General features: G+C 36.8%; 1 protein-coding gene across 1 annotated transcript; it reads left to right on the forward strand.

The window, feature by feature from the left end:
* Positions 1–805: 805 nt before the first annotated feature.
* Positions 806–12,934, forward strand: LOC139731783 (quinone oxidoreductase-like). Its single transcript, XM_071642660.1, has 8 exons — positions 806–895; positions 7,893–8,042; positions 8,494–8,654; positions 9,307–9,358; positions 10,011–10,163; positions 11,153–11,254; positions 12,028–12,123; positions 12,770–12,934. The coding sequence occupies exons 1-8, from the start codon at positions 806–808 to the stop codon at positions 12,932–12,934; spliced, it is 969 nt and encodes a 322-aa protein (XP_071498761.1).
* Positions 12,935–17,079: the final 4,145 nt, after the last annotated feature.

The raw sequence follows: 17,079 nt of genomic DNA on the forward strand, positions 1-17,079 counted from the left end.
ACTAAGCTAATAAGGCCCATATAGACCTCGACACTACTCAAATTGGGTCCACAAGCCCGACACGAGGCTAAAAAATTCCACGAGTTGATGGGCCTTTTCGTAGTGCCTAGCTCGTGAGCTTTAGTCGCCTAGTGTCGAGTTCATGAGACTTATTTACATAAATTATAGCTCGTGAACGGTATAGCTTTTGAGCATATTTTAGTTGATGCCGAGCACCTCGTTCATTTGGTGTCTAGCTCGTTGGCTGTATGACTCGTGAGCTGTGTGATACGTGGGCTGTGTGACTCGTGGGTATCGAGCTCATGATGTACATGGGATTGTACATTCATTCATATCTTTATTTTCACTTTCATTTCCAATCAATGTACATAGGTAATACAAACGTCAAATGATAGCATATCTTGTAGCATGATTATAATACATCTTGTTTCATAAAGGACTTGGTGGAAATGAAAATACATCCGCTGTGAACCTTTCTCGGTTTTTCTGTGAACGGTTAGATGCACTGTTGCTTCCGATCCATTACTAGTCATCCTCGACACACCTTTTTTGGGGGGCACAGAAATCTCCCATATATACTCTTGAGTCTCACAACGGTCATCATTTTATGCTGGTAGGCTACCAGTACTGAATAATGTGCACATTCTTGCACAATCGACACACTTCCATGTTGTTTTCAAGGTTCGGTTTATTAGCTCTTACAAATCAAACGTTTCACAGCGACTTTGGTGAGCCTCGTGAATTGAATCATAGTGAAGCCGTATAGCCCGTTGGACGAAGAAGGAATAAGACGAACGCAGACAAAATGAAGGCAGTAATCGTTGAAAAATACGGCGATGTAGACAGCCTGGAGATTAGGCAAGACGTTGATGTACCAGCGACCGTAGAAGGAACGGTAAGGAGGCATTTTGAGACTATTTCTGTTTTTGGCCTTATCTGCGAGCAAATATCTTATTATAATTCATTCAAAATGTAAGAGTACAATTTGAAGCTATGTCAAATTTCATCCAAATGAGACTCACCTTAATTTGTTGTACTGACATCGAAAGTCTCATTTCGCGGATGCACCACTGCGACTATCCTATCTTTTGGTATCGTTTATGTTAATTTCATATCTAAAATCTTGCAGTATTCATTTGCAGAAACTTTAAACGCCTTCTTGGGATAACTATATCTGTTATAAATATACCGGCTGCAGATGCCGCTATCTACCACAACCGCTGAAAAGACATGAACCTGTTGGCTATAAGCAATTTCAACAATTGGGAATCCTCGAACGATTCATTCAAACCATCAAAAGAAGATTACACATTGGAAAAATGTGAGTTCATGTGTTTTCGCTAATATCAAAAGATCGGTTAAACGAGTTGAACGTCACGAGTTCGACATCCACGAGTCATACAGCCCTTGAACTCGACACTAGTCATATAAGGCGTGTCCCACAAAAAATGCTAATGACACTTTAAATGAGTATAATTTGAAAATTACCAAATCATATTGTATGTAAGTTTATAATCGTAAAACTAACATTTATTTTGTACAACTGGCTTAAATTCCATGCCATATGGTCCATTGAACACTGAGGTATGTGCCTTTTTTCAGAAAACCTCTCAATCCAAGTTTTGTTATTACGTTGAATAAAGTACGTAGTCCAATGTGGTAACGTTGTTTCTCCTGCTACTTTGTCGGGGTTCTTGAATGAGGCTTCGCCTCACGTGGTCCATGTGAATGTTTTCTTGTGTTCGACTGTTACTCTTCTCCCCGATCTGCCCTTGTTAAGGTTTTTGCTTGTACCCATTTCCCTGTATTTGTCCACATTTTTTAGTATTGTCGCCTTGCCTGATGGTGCTCATTGCTTGAATTCTGCCTCGAATTTATCTTGTACCCTGTTCAGATTTCGATCAGATTTCGTCATGTTTCGCTGAACGCACGGGCGTAAAATTAATATGCAAAAATTTCTGTTCATCAGAGAGGGATGAATGAAGAGGTCGTCCCCAAGTCCTGAACAAACGAAAATCCTTGCTGATTTACGCCCGTGACTGAACGTCAATAGATATTGCACCACTTGAATAGATAACAAATCTTGTTAGCTGAATCTGACTGCCCATACGTGCTGACTACAAAACTTGGATGGAGAGGCTTCCTGATGTGTAATGAAAAAAAAGTGCTCCTTTCTTTGTGATTATTAGATCATATCTCATAAAATTTTATCCAGTTGTAAAAAATCAATTGCAGTTTACGGGTGTAAAGATATAAACAATATAATGTTGTAACTTTAATGCCATACCCATCTAGAGTGCCATTAACATTTTTTTTTTGTGGGACACGCTGTATATAGGCAAACGAGGCCCACGAATCAGACGCTAGGCAAAAAAAAAAAAAAAAAAAAAAAGGTCCACGAGACCGACACATTAGCTCCAAGATGTAATGACTCATGGACCTTTTTAGCGTCAAACTCGTGTGCCGTATGACTCGTGGGTGTTGGTCTCTTGAGAGGACCCTAAAAGATATAGTGAAAGCATAGTGTGAAAACATCGTCCATTTAGATGTCTCTTATTAATCATCGCTTTCACACCTTTCAGAAATATAAAGTTGGACTCTACAGGCCTACTCTCACCATTGGTAAAGCTTGGATGTAAGGTTGAGCTACCACCAGCAAAATGTTCCGAATTATTTCTACGAACTTTAAAATTGAACCTGCATTCATTAAAGAACTGTACAGTAAGTTCAAGTGCAAGTTTTTTTTTCTGCCATCTCTTACATAATCAGTACAAAGGAAATATCTGTTAACATATACATGTAGTGTAATAAAAAGCAGGGTTGATACTTTTGATGAGAATTAAAGAAGTGAAACACGAGAGTGATACATAATTTGGGGATGGAGATGGGGTGACCCACTAAAGAGCAAATAGCTTATAGATTATGGGTTTCACTTCCACCAGTTACAATCCATGTACATACAAGACTAAAGAATAATAATAATTCGTCACCACATGCAGTACATCGCACATTACTCAATGATTTTGACCGAATTAAACATAGATGTATGAATTTATCAGTAATGTATGTTATTGTTTAAGGGTAGGTAAAACTATATGAATTGTATAAATCCGTGCAGCAGAGACGAGACTAACACAGACGAGATACAACACAAGGCGGGTACATTAGCTAAAGCAAGACCACTACAAACGCAACAAAGAATATAGGGAGTATTGAGAAAAAAGAGAAGGAAGAAGAACGATCTTCGAGAGAGTAAAACAGATGGAAGTGTCGTTTATATGCCCGAAACAGACAATGGCTTGATGGTTATAACATATAGACAAATACTGATCATACTTGTCCATGGAATAATTACGCACTTCTGTTTTGTTTTTAAGATTGCAACAATACCCTCTTCAGTTTCCTATATATGCAGCAATTTATTGACGGGGCATTTTATTATCATCAGGCAGTGTGTTCCAAATCATGGCCCGTCGCATAGTATTTCATATACGCGTTTTGTGCTTACAGTGACCTCAATTAAAGTAAGTGATATTCTCCAGACACAAGATCGCCTGGTAGGATATTTATGAATGGACAATTTTTTATGAAACATACTAGTAAATATGTAGAACAGGTGTAGTGCCTTTTTTTAATCGAACATAAACTGACCTAGTGGAAAGTGATATTATCTTTTACTTTTAGCAATTTTTCTCTCGAAAAATAATGGGCCCGTGTAAGATCGTGTAAAAGAGTTAAATATAGCGCGCAGTGATTTTGTAGTTGTTTTTGTTTTTCAAGGGGAGCAATCGGTCTGGCAGTATTTGATGACAATTAGTTCTTGAACTACAGAAACCTCTTTCATACTGTCACATCATGAGTATCATCCAGCTTAAACATACAAACCTTACTAGCATAACTGATCTCAGGAACTTCTTGCAGTTTCATTTTCTTTCATCTTCAGTTGGTGAGGATCATCTATTGTATCACAATGACCAAGAGTTTTTCTCTTTTTATTTCTTTCTTGAATTTCTGTACCCTTAACCACATTACACTCTAATATGGTAGCTTGTTCTAGAAACTCTTCATCAACTGTACACTATGATTTGCACATGTTTATTTCCAAGCGAGAAAAACACAACAATAATTCTGTTTACGAGTGCGTGAGTACGTTCTATAAGCATGATAAGCGTGTAGAGTATCCCATACGCACTTGAGCAGATAGTATTATGCATATAATATTGTCAATATTTTGTTAAAATTCAGACCATACACTTGAAGGAACACCTCTCTGCTATCCTTAATTTTTAATCAAATTTATGTTACATTATGTAATTCACTCCTTGAAATGAATTAAATTTTTCAAATTTCTTCCTGCTCAATGCGAGGTCAAAATCAATGGAATATAAATTCTGATGTTCAAAAATTACTGCAGGGTAATTTACTAATAGTGAAGTTTGAGAAAGATCTGACAATCCGTTACGAATTAGGAATTTTTTAAAGTTTTAATAGAGTTAAATAGAATTATCTTTATATTACGTCTGTTAATTGTTCCTCTACTGTGATATCATAATCTGTTGAAAAGACTTTGATATTCTTATATTTTGAACTGCTGATAGTAGTACTATTACTGAGTCAATATACATATCTCTATTTTTGTGGTAAATCTGACTCTTTAGACCCGTTTTTGGATTTTTTTTTTTTTGGGGGGGGGGGGGGAGGGGAGGGTTTTCTTTGTTGTTGTTGTTGCCAAAGCCATACCGCGTTTACCCTAATGATTTCGAACAAAGTTTTAATGTGACTTCCACCAAAATATGAAATAAAATTTTGCACTGGTAGGCAGAGTGATTGTATCCCAATACAATTTCGATTACAACGTTCCAAATGTCCTCGTTCCCGCGCTATCATGTGTTATGACTTTGCCTCCAACTCAAATGTTTTTTACTCTCAACAGATCAAACTGCGTGGCACGTGTCTCATCCAGTGTTAGACTGGTATAGCTGGTTGTTGTTGCTGCTGTTTTTCTCTTCAAAATGAACAGAAGACCTAGTGTGTCTTTGCCTCTGTCTCTGTTTTTAATTCCATATCAATGGCAAAAATATTCTGCTTCAACATTTGTTCATATCTTCCTTTGATTGAAAACTAGCTGCTCTGACCAGCTCCTTTACTATTCGTGTTTCATTATACACTTTAGGTTCACCGCACATTGTATACCTGGCATGATAGTGTTTTGTTAGAAGACCTGTCGCTTGATTGTTGATAGAATGTTTTTATGCGGTACATGTATTATAACTGCACTGTTAAATTTCATGGCATCAGTAGTTGACGATTCTGCAAACTCATATTTTGCAAAAAGTGAGAAGAATAAACGTGCATGCAAGTCATTTTGATTTATCACCTCACCACTATCAAGCTACTCTAATCACTGTGCGTTCGCCTTATAGATGCTGAATGATCCAGCCCGTACACTGTAAAAACATCGGTGTTAGATTTAACACCACGGGTGTTAAATCTAACACCGATCAAACTTCAATAAAGGACCACACCCACAGGTGTTAAAAATGCACTGTGATGGTGTTGAAAAGTGTTCACCTGACACTTCGTGGTGTTAATTTGACACTGTACCTGGTGTTATTTTGACACTGTACTGGTGTTAAATCAAAAATGACACCACATGGTGTTGATTTGATATTTGTTGGTGTTAATATCAATGGTTTAACACCCGTCCAGCTTCAATAAGGGACCACACCAGCTGGTGCTACTTTGGTGTAAATTTATTTTCACATTATTTCAAAATTCTAGTATTTTAATGTAAAATTCTTGATCGTCTTGTTTAAATTAAAAATCAACAAGAAGTGCAGTTACTAAGAAACTCTTCAAAAAACAGTTTAAAAGTTGGAAATGACACCCGTAGGTGTTAATTTAACACCATAAATGAGCACCGAAAATTTAACACCAGCTCGGTGTTCACTATTTAACACCGGACTTTTTGCAGTGTAGTATCTATATGCAATTTTTCATTATGACTTGCAAGATGACAAAGTGCAAACATAGGGTATTAGGCCTACCAGTCAATTTTGTAAAATTGAACAGTAAAATTTATGCTGGGTGCTTGCATTTAATTTAGGGTGATTCTGGTCATATACAGTAATATTTTTTGTCAGTTCAATCAATAAAAATTGAAGCTAACAACAACCAAAAAAGTTTTATTGTCTGAATTCACAAAACGACGGTATCCACGACATTCTCAAACTTGCTAGTATGTAATAAATTATGATCGATATATGATGGGGGCAATATCGTCTTTCCAGTCCGTGCCAGTGTTCAAATTTTGTTTTTTAGCATTATAATCGAAAACGTTTTCAATCAATCGACAAATAAATGACAACTGATTTGGTATATCATGAATCTACATAATGATCATTAACCATCTTGATGTTTTTGACCGTTGTTTTATATGAGTTTTGACAGGCATATGGGAATGCATTCTATACATTGTTTAATTTGTAACAGGTTTATACTACGAATTTTAATGCTGTCGATGGCCATTTTTAAGTTTATTTCCTCGACAAAATTTGATAATTGCATTACGAGTGTGACAGAGCGTCAATGTTTGAATCTGTGTAAGTCGAAACGATTCACCTTTCATCAAACAAACTGAATCCACTTTTCACATATGATTTATTTGTGGATAGGTTCCAATCACAAGACATTATCTGTCTCTCGGAAAAAAAAGGGATCTGACATTTTAAACATCAGGATCCAAATAAATTTATGCGCAAATTTCTTTTAAAGGAACTATATTATATGCAAATGTATGCTGACTTGTGTTGAGTCGTGATATCCTCAACATCACTTATGTCGCTGTATGTGGCCAAATGAAAATCTATATGCCTGCCATATGCAACGTAGTAAGTAATAATATTTCTACACTAAATTTCTCAGATTATTTGGATACGTTCACAGAAAGAAAGGGGAAGAAGAAGAAGAAAGAAAAAACACCCTTCCAAACCAATATTCGGCCAGTGACATCATCTGACTAAATATCACTTAAGTGCGATTCAAAAAGACATTGGAATGCCCCTTTCCCAAGACCGAGCATAACTTGCATGTTTTCACGTTACTATAATAGTTAACAAAAGACATTGCGGGAAGACATGCAAGTTATTCTCGGTCTAGGGGAAGGAGCATTCCTATGTCTTGTGCTTATCACATTGGTATACTTTAGCAATATTTGACAGATGATGTTACTGGCAGAATCTTGGTTTGGAAGTTTGTTTGTTTGTTTGTTTGTTTGTTTGTGTGTTTGTTTGTGGGCACGTGTTCAAGTAATCCTTAGAAAAATAGTAGAAATATTATTCCAGAGTATATATAACGCATATTTCGATATTCTTTTGGACACATAGGAGATGATTAGGCTATTTGTGAGTCAATACAAATCAACATGTACAGTATTTGCATTGTATACCATGCAACGGACAATGCACTCCCGTCACAACGAACACTTTTACAACGAAATTCTCGTCACAACGAAATCAAAATTCAGGTCCAAAAATTATAGTCTCTTTATATTCATGGGGCCTACACTATGCTGTTCGGTTATAACGAAATTTCGTTACAGGACGAGGTCTGTGTTATAACGGAGTACACTGTATTACCTTTCAGCTCTAGAACCTGTGACAGTTTAATCTCTCCGCAAGCTTCTGCATCGAGCCTTCGGACGTTGACTTGAGTGACCGACCACTCGCTGTATCCATCCTATATGAAGCAAACATTGGGTGGCGGAGGTATAATTATATTTTTAAAACCAGCGATGATACCATAGGATAGCTACCACGTGCTTCACAAACACTGCAATTTTTATAGAACGACGCAGTCACGCAATATCACCATTATGTATTCTTTGCCTATAGGTCTTGGTGCGCCTTCATGCGGCCGGAGTAAACAACATTGAGGTGCGCATTAGGAAAAATGGATGGCGGGGGTTCGTGACACCATTCACTATCGGGCTGGATGGGGCAGGTGTCGTTGAAGCAGTCGGTGAAGGTGTTAGCTCATTCAAGGTACTGTACTTTTCTTTCACCTACCCGAAACATTAAATTTTGAATTTTGTTTCAAATTTTTCACCATTTACAAGGAAATATAGGGGGCCTACAGGAATTTCAGATTTTAGAGGCCATATTGTCGGCCATTTTGAATATTTCAAAACCCTCAAAGATGTAAGAGCTGCATCGTACAGATTCGGATTCAGCACCCTCGAAACAGAGTTAATCCATCCATCATTTCGATTTCACTCAATCCTCCATGCACTGATAACTATGTGTAGGGTACGTTTGTATTTTCAATGCTTATAAATAGGGCCTACAATAAATGATGCAAGCGAAGTTTCTCTTTGCATAGGCCCTACACTTATCTTTATGAAAACCCATATATCTCACATGTACATAGAATCTGTAAAGAAAGTGGAAATTAAAAAAATAATAATAATAACAACGCGCATCCCTTTCTTTTCAGCCGGGAGACCGAGTGTATGTATTCCAACCAAGAACAGGGACGTATGCTGATTACTGTCTTGCAGATGAGGAAAAGGTTTACAAGCTCCATGACAGGCTAAGCTTCGAAGAGGGCGCGCTTCTACCTACACCATACTTCACTGCCCTTCGGGCCCTGAAGAGGTTCTAAAAATAATATTTATTTCGTCAAATTTCCTGTACGCAGATTCATTAGCTTTCTCTCTTAGGGTTCTTGACCGCATTTTTCACCATTAACAAAAGGAAGACAACGGCTTTAAAGCGAGCGTCATTTTTGATGGACTTCAGCGCTTTATAAGAGGCCACTATTATCATCATCATTTATTTAAAAATGGCGTACTTTACTGCATAATCTCTACGTCTTTTTCTACAGTGGTAAATTGACAAATAATTGAAATAGTTGGTTGCAAAATCATGCGTTTTCACTAACTAAATAATCAATTAGTACGACGATAATCTGATATCTGTGTCACATTGTCCTAATTTGCCGGTTAACATAAATGCTGAGATTAATTGGCATTCAAGTTGAAAGTGCGAAATGTACAATCATTACATGCAGCTTCATGGTTATTACGTCAGAAGTGTGTGTGTTTGTTTGTTTGATCCCAATGATTTTAATTTGAGTCGCACGTTTCCCACTATCTTTAATATTTCCAGGATAGGTAACGGCCTTTTGTAGGCATGTATAATGACTATGATAAGAAACATAATCAAATGAGTTGTGTTGATTGGATGGTGTCAGCATACTTCAAGTTACATTGTTTTAGATAATTTCTGTTTATTCGTCATTTTACAGGGCAAACTTTGAAAAGGGCAACAGCGTTCTTATTCAAGGAGCAAGTGGAGCAGTAAGAATATTTTATTCATTTTTAGAAACTTCCCCAACTTCTCTAGGTTTTCGACATAAACGACCATCCATCGTTCCATTCGATGAATTCAGACCTCACTGAATATACTTGATAGGGATGAAAGGGTCATCCCATGAGCCCGACACCCACGAGTCATACGGCCCACGAGCACGACATTGAAAAAAAAAGGTCCATGAGTCATATAACCAAGAGTCAGACAACCCATGAGCTTGACACTAGGCAAATAAGGCCCATGATTCTGACTGTATATCCGTAGGCAAACAAGGCCCACGAGTCCGACACTAGGTAAAAAAGGCCCATGAGACCGACACATTAAACACCGTGATGTTATGTCGGACTCATGGGCCCTGTTTGCCTAGTGTCTTTACTGACATAACGATGCGTGTTGTCAAAATACTACGAAGATAGAGATAAATAATTATCATAAAGAGAATTTCACAAAAATCATTTTTTTAAATGAAATATAGGCTTGATACTGTGATACGTAGATTAATATTATTTCTCCTGCCTTTTGCCTGTCTGATAATGTGTAGAATTCTTTAATAGATACGTCTACATTCCCTGCAGCCAACCACTATATTTTGGCTATTAATTTCCTCTCAAAGGTCGTAATTTTGTTCTTGTTATCCAGGTTGGGCTTGCAGGCATTCAGATTGCACGCGGCCTTGGAGCCTCGAAAGTCTTTGGTACTGCAGGCACCGAGCGAGGTCTAAGGCTCGTCAAAGAAATGGGAGCTGATATCGCTTTTAACTACAAGTCTCCCGACTTCACTACAGATCTCAAGGTTTTGCAGAATAATGCTATATCGATCATATTTCATCACAAAGGCAAAAAAAAAAAAACCCAAACAAAAAGCAAAAACAACAACAACAACAACAACAACAACATTAACATACGCACACATAACACAACAAAACAAAATTCCCTGCCCTAAACCAAACTAAAGAAGAAACAAATAGCAAGTTTTGCTGCTATACTTCGGATGTACAGAACGCATGCACTGCACTAATGATATAACATGTATAAGATACGATACGTCATTTTCAAAGCATTAGCTATTTTGTTTGTAAAATCTTTAAGAATGGCATAGGAATTACCGCAGTCTTATCTACAAGCAAACTGCTTCTCATATAAAGTAATCTTTTTACTGATGAAACTTATCAGTCAATTACTTAATTTTTTTCGTCCATTTCAGTAAAAATGGATAAAACAGATATCGGTTTATAATTATTCGAGAAGCAGTCATCTCCTCTTTTAAAAGCAGGAATCACCTTCGCAATTCTAAGAATATCTGGGAATATCTCATTTTCAAATGACAAAATAATACAAATGAGTAAAATTGAACTGAACTAAATGCTTCAATACCTCAGGGTGAACTTCATCATAAGAAAAGGATCATATCAAAATACATAAGCACATCAACAATGTCTCAGTTTGTAACAGGGAATAAATACAGTGACTTTCCAAATTTCCTTGTAAATAGGTCTACTGATTATTATGTCTAACTAACTTCTTAGTAAGTCATTCTTTTTGCGATTATTAAGGAGAGATTTAATATCCATAAATTCATGAATTAAGTCTTGGCGGACACTAAACTTCATTATGGCGCGAGAACTGCCATATTCTGGCACCTGATACATGGTATCTAAATGCTGTCAACTATATCATTGCCCCCCCCCCCCCCCCGCCCCATCTGTGAATTCTAATTAATAAGTTCATCAATATTGTCCGCACACTAATTTGCACTTTACAACACTATAATATCGTTTATAGGAAGCTGTCGGTCCGTCAGGAGTCGATGTCATCGTGGAAACTAATGCTGATATCAACTTGGGAACGGACATCGACATCCTTGCCAGATACGGTCACGTTGCGGTATAGTTCAATTTAGATTTATTTAGATCTTTCGACAAAAACACACTTTCTTTTGTAACAGAGAATACTGTATGCAAACGATGCAATGTGAAATGAAGTTTACACAGGCCTGCGAGTGTACAGTGCGTTGTGTGTGTGTGTGTGTGTGTGTGTGTGTGTGTGTGTGCGTATGTGCATGTGTGCGTGTGTGTGTGTGTGTGTGTGTGCGTGTGTGTGTGTGTGTGTGAAACTGTGAATGATAGGCTGGTGCACGGTTTTACAACCATGAAGGGACACGAAGAATGATGATCTGAATTACTGATTCGATCATAATAGACCGTTTCGGCATACATATTATTGTAGGTACTTACCTACATATCAAAATTCGTGAATGTTTCTTTTCCTACAGCCTATAGTAACGCATTATTTTATTCACCTCTTCCATCCGATTAAATTTCTTAGGCAAGAATTCACATAGCATCCATTGGTTGTTGCTAGTTAGGGCAAGTCTTTTATACAAGTTTTGTGGTTGTATATAGGGCAGCTTTTTGAAACAGCATGCACGCATAGAATTTGAAGACATTAAAGACAGCTTTCCCCATATCATGAGATTCCGTTACTTGTGAACTTGAATAATGATTGCAATATTATGAAATAAAATTATGATGAAAGTGTGAGAGGGCTGAAATAATTCGTGTAACGTCGAGTCGCAGTACTTTGAACTCGTTAAGTTTTCTATCATTTAAAGATAGATCTTTATTGAATAGTATTGTATTTATTCTCCAAACCAACAGATCATAGGAAAAAGAGGCGAGGCCAGGTGTGTTCCACACCTTTTAGTTGCAAAGGAATGCACTGTCATCGGAAGTTCCCTCTTCTTCTCTAAAACAGTAAGATTTTGCAGACTTTGTCATCTTTTGAAGTATTTTTAGTTTTATTATCTGATTATTTTTGACGTGTCTCTTTGAGCGGTGTCATTTAACGTCAGTCCATGTGCGTAGAAATAAAACTATACTCAATGTTGGTGAGAATCACGCTTGACATGCATAATTCCTTGTAAAAATATCAAGACTATTATCAAAATTAGAATATTTAAACCTTGCAAAATAGGAGACTATAAAAGAAAAATGTTCCTATTCAAACTTACCATAGATCGACTGATAGTCCTGTTTGCTTTATCTTTGCACTGATGGGGAATATGGTGGAGGCAAAAGAAAATCATCTATGTTAACGGAAATATTCTATCTCTTTGTAAATCGCACGTTTTGGAGTGCTCTAACTTCTTTTTCCCCCCACTCCATTGCTTACATGGGCATGAATAAACTTTAAAGGGCTGTTTTCAGTGAGCATGAGAATAATTTGCGAAGAATGTGAATAAATGACTAAGTCCGAATGTTCAGTTGGACTATCATTTTACACGTATCATGGTAAATTCCAAGATGGATATCCGCAACCATGTTCCGCCGATCTTATTCAATTTCCTTTTCTTTTTACCTCAATAATTCTACCTTTTGCTGCTCCCCATCCCCACTTCAGGAAGAAAGAAGAGTGCTGCATGAAGTGCTTTACCAAGGAGTCGAAGACGGCTGGTTGAAGCCTTATATCGGGGGAACATTCAAGTTTGATGACGTCAGAGCTAGTCACGTGGACATCGAGCAACGATCGGGATCAACAGGGAAAAAAGTTCTGCTCATCAACTAAGTGAAGAAAAAAAATAATGCATCGTTAGGAGAATTCTGTGTGTTTGCTGGAATTTAATTTTTGCTATGAAGTAGAAAATATCTAACAATGTCAAATGACTTTGCAATTTTTCATTAGCGATCAAAATTTAGTAATTGAGGATTGAGGTGAGAATGCATTTTTCTCGCCAGTAAAATGTTTACACCATTTTTCTTTAACAAAATTTAATATGCAATATTCTTCGAAAGGGCAGCTTCGAGATGCTTTCTTACCCATTTTCTGTGTCATCATTCTACTGTCTAGAACATTGAGACAATATAAACCTACAGCCCTATGCTTCTCTTGTTATATCAAGACTTGGGTTTGTCGTGATTTGCTAAAATGTGTGTTATTGTTTCTCTAAAGAAACAAATGTAATATTTGTTTTGAATGTTCTGCCGTTAACAAAATCGACTTGGTAAACATCATGTCGAATCATCTCTTATAAAACTTTATATACGCTTTGTTATTGAGAAGATGTTTGAATTACATTTTGGTAGAGCATGAAACACGCAAAATATGAAATGAACTGGAGATATACATAATAGAGTAGCATCAAGCTGAAGGATTTGTTGTGCATGCATGTTCAAATGTATATTTTGAAGTGGAAATGGACCTGTTACTATGTCGGTGGCTCTTTAAAAAGGAGCGCAAAGTCTTGGATATAAATGTGTGTGTATTGAAATCATTGAGCAAAAACAGCAAATAGCACATTCGAACCAATTTACCATTGCACCATCGGAAGCTAAGTTACAAACCGTTTATTTTTTTTTCTGTCAGGGACTTTGTATTGTATAGAGTGTGTTGATACAACGCTAAGAAGTTTTCCTTGCCAATTGATACTCAAGGCACGCAAAGGGTTAACTAAAATGATTGTAATGATTATGTGCACATTTTGCACACTGCAAAAAGTCCGGTGTTAAATAGTGAACACCGAGCTGGTGTTAAATTTTCGGTGCTCATTTATGGTGTTAAATTAACACCTCCGGGTGTCATTTCCAAATTTTAAACTGTTTTTTGAAGAGTTTCTTAGTAACTGCACTTCTTGTTGTTTTTTAATTTAAACAAGACGATCAAGAATTTTACATTAAAATACTAGATTTTTGAAAAAAATGTGAAAATAAATTTACACCAAAGTAAAACCAGCTGGTGTGGTCTCTTATTGAAGCTGGACGGGTGTTAAACCATTGATATTAACACCAACAAATATCAAATCAACACCATGTGGTGTCATTTTTGAATTAACACCAGTACAGTGTCAAAATAACACCAGGTACAGTGTCAAATTAACACCACGAAGTGTCAGGTGAACACTTTTCAACACCATCACAGTGCATTTTTAACACCTGTGGGTGTGGTCCTCTATTGAAGTTTGATCGGTGTTCGATTTAACACCCGTGGTGTTAAATCTAACACCGATGTTTTTACAGTGCACATAATTATGCGTCTGATATACTCTTCAAGAATCATGTGATGTGGACAAAACACACAAAATACTAAAAGGTTCCGCCCAGCATCAAATACATATCAGAAAGTAATGTCTATAGAAAAAAAAAAGATGTATAGGGCACATACTGAAATTTCCAACAAAGTAAACAGCGGATGACATGTGATACAGATCACCGCTGGAGAGGAGCTGAAAAAAAGTGGGTGATGTTCATTATTCTATAAAGGTTCATTAATCGTTATTCTGAAACACACGAATTCAGTATACCTGTTCCGAATAGGTGTTCGTTGATCCGAAAATGAAATAGGGCTCGTTAATCCGAACATTTGTATTTGTGGCGCTATTTCCTTAATTACTAGTAAGAGGAAATAAGGTTTGTTACTTCGAAAACGAAAAAAAAAAAAAATGCGCACTAACGAACCTTCGGAATTAGAACCGTATTTCGTCTTTGGTTTATCGAACCTTCGGCATGACGAACCCTACTCCATTTTCGGATAAACGAGCCTTTGGAATAACCGAGTGTAACAAACAAGAGGAAAGAAGATAAGTAGTATATAGTAGCTGATGGGCTGTGAATCGAAATTAAGCTATAGCTGTAGATGTCTCTTCGATATGATAATTATATTCCTTATCCGTCCCCAATAAGATATCGACAAAGTATTCTTTAGTGCATGCATTTTTTGTATTTCTCATTTAAATACAAATTGAATCTATTTTGTGGAGGCAATGAAAGACTAGAAATCAATGAACATGCATGTCAAAGATACCCAAGTGTTTATAATAACAGCTTTATGATCAAAAGCGGAATATGGAAAAATCTTTATTCAATTCAATCTTTACTGATGTTGTATTAAAGTATCAACCTGAGAGACTTTACTTCATGAATTATGCGTGTACATGACCTCTCTCTGTCGATTCATGTTGTTAAGCACCAGTTTATGTTGCAATCTGATATACGTATTATGCACAATACATGCTGCAAATAACTGGGTAAGAGTCATTAAAGCATAATATTACTAACCCTTTCAAAATAATGTGAAATAGCAAATATAGTGGGGGAAGTATATACTCTAACGTCACAGATTCAAAAGATATTTCGTTCAGTTTGTGTGACAGAAGGGAGAATTATCAATTGATATCTTTATCACAAATAAAATTGATTGATCAAGTATGCATTTATACAGTGTTGACAAGGAAATAGTGCAGAGGTAACCTTTGCCGAATCTCGAAAGAAGTTGGCATTACATTTGAAAAGGTGTGAAATTAGAATGTAAAGTGGACACGGAAATACACTTGAACTAACCTTTTCGTTGTTACCAATATGAATGCCCTCATCGTCACATTATTCTCATCCAGAATTTCGTTAACCATTTCCTTTCCTTTCATTTGAAATATTTCTCCATCCGAAAACGAGGTGAGATTGCATTGAAATATAGTATGTAGCTGTATGTGATACAATAGTTCAGTTCCTATGTAAAAACCTGCCTTTTCTTTTTTTTTTCTTTTTTTTTTCTTCCTTTTTTTTTTGGGGGGGGGGGGTTAGCACACACAATAAGCCCACAGTTGGGCATGAAGGGGAAAATGTGTTATACAGTTCAAACAAAATTTTAAGGTACAGTGTATTCAATGTTTGTTTCAGTACGCTTATAGTTGTTCAAAATTGTTGGCCTTTGTTAGTTGGTTTGTTATAATTGCAGGAATATATGTTTATTGGTGGATCAATACATAAAAATCTCTGATATAGGAGTGTTTGTTGCTGAGGCTGTGTTTTTTTTCCGTTACACAATGATCAAATTACTATACAAAGGAGAAAGACTGAAAGGCAAATGGATAATCTTCTTAGGCATTCACACTTCCTGCATATTGAGCATCATTTTGAGAAAAGTGATAGATTGTTAATAATGACCATCTTTCCAGAAATTGCATACGTGATCGCATTACATGTTCGTTTGTTTGTGTTTTTTTCTGAGGATATTCCGGAATGTTAATAAAGGAACTACGTATTAAAACCAACGAAATGCCCAGTACGCGTGACTACACAAGTATGTTCATACTTTATGTCAAAGAGGAAAATGTGAGGGAGAGAGATCGGGGTTTGAGCGAGAGGGGAAAAGGGTGGATGAGATGGACTATACAAGAACAGCAGGGAGTCGGCGGTAATATCAATTTGATATCATAACAATCGTGCTCTATGCATAAAGCATTTTAGACAACAACAACAACAGCAGCAGCAGCAGCAACAACAACAACAACAGCAACAACGAAATCCTTGTTATAAAACCTCAGATAATCGGTGGAATTGCTCAAGACGTACTACAGTGCACAGAATTAGTTGGAAATGCTCGGGACGGGCAGTTTTCTTTCGTTATGTCGAAATTTCGTTGTAGCCGACCAGTAAAGTATATAAGATATTTAGACGATAATTTTGTGTTCTGAATTTTTACTTTACGTTGTAACGAGAATTTCGTTGTAACCGTGTTCGTTGTAACGGGTATAACGGGAGTGTACTGTATGCATGTGAGTCCAGTTATCAAGTTTCAAAACCTCTCTCATTGTCAAAAAAGAAAAAAAATCATTGAAAACCACGACGCTATTGTAAAAGAGAGAGTGGACTAAAAACTCTCGCTAACAGAGCGATTCGCAAAGAAGAGACGAACATGTTAGGTGTGGCACCGTCTCG

This window comes from Diadema antillarum, unplaced genomic scaffold (genome assembly GCF_040938485.1).
Source record: "Diadema antillarum isolate AM-2024a unplaced genomic scaffold, OU_Dant_1.0 seq00000384_RagTag, whole genome shotgun sequence".
NCBI classification, from domain to species: Eukaryota; Metazoa; Echinodermata; class Echinoidea; order Diadematoida; family Diadematidae; genus Diadema; species Diadema antillarum.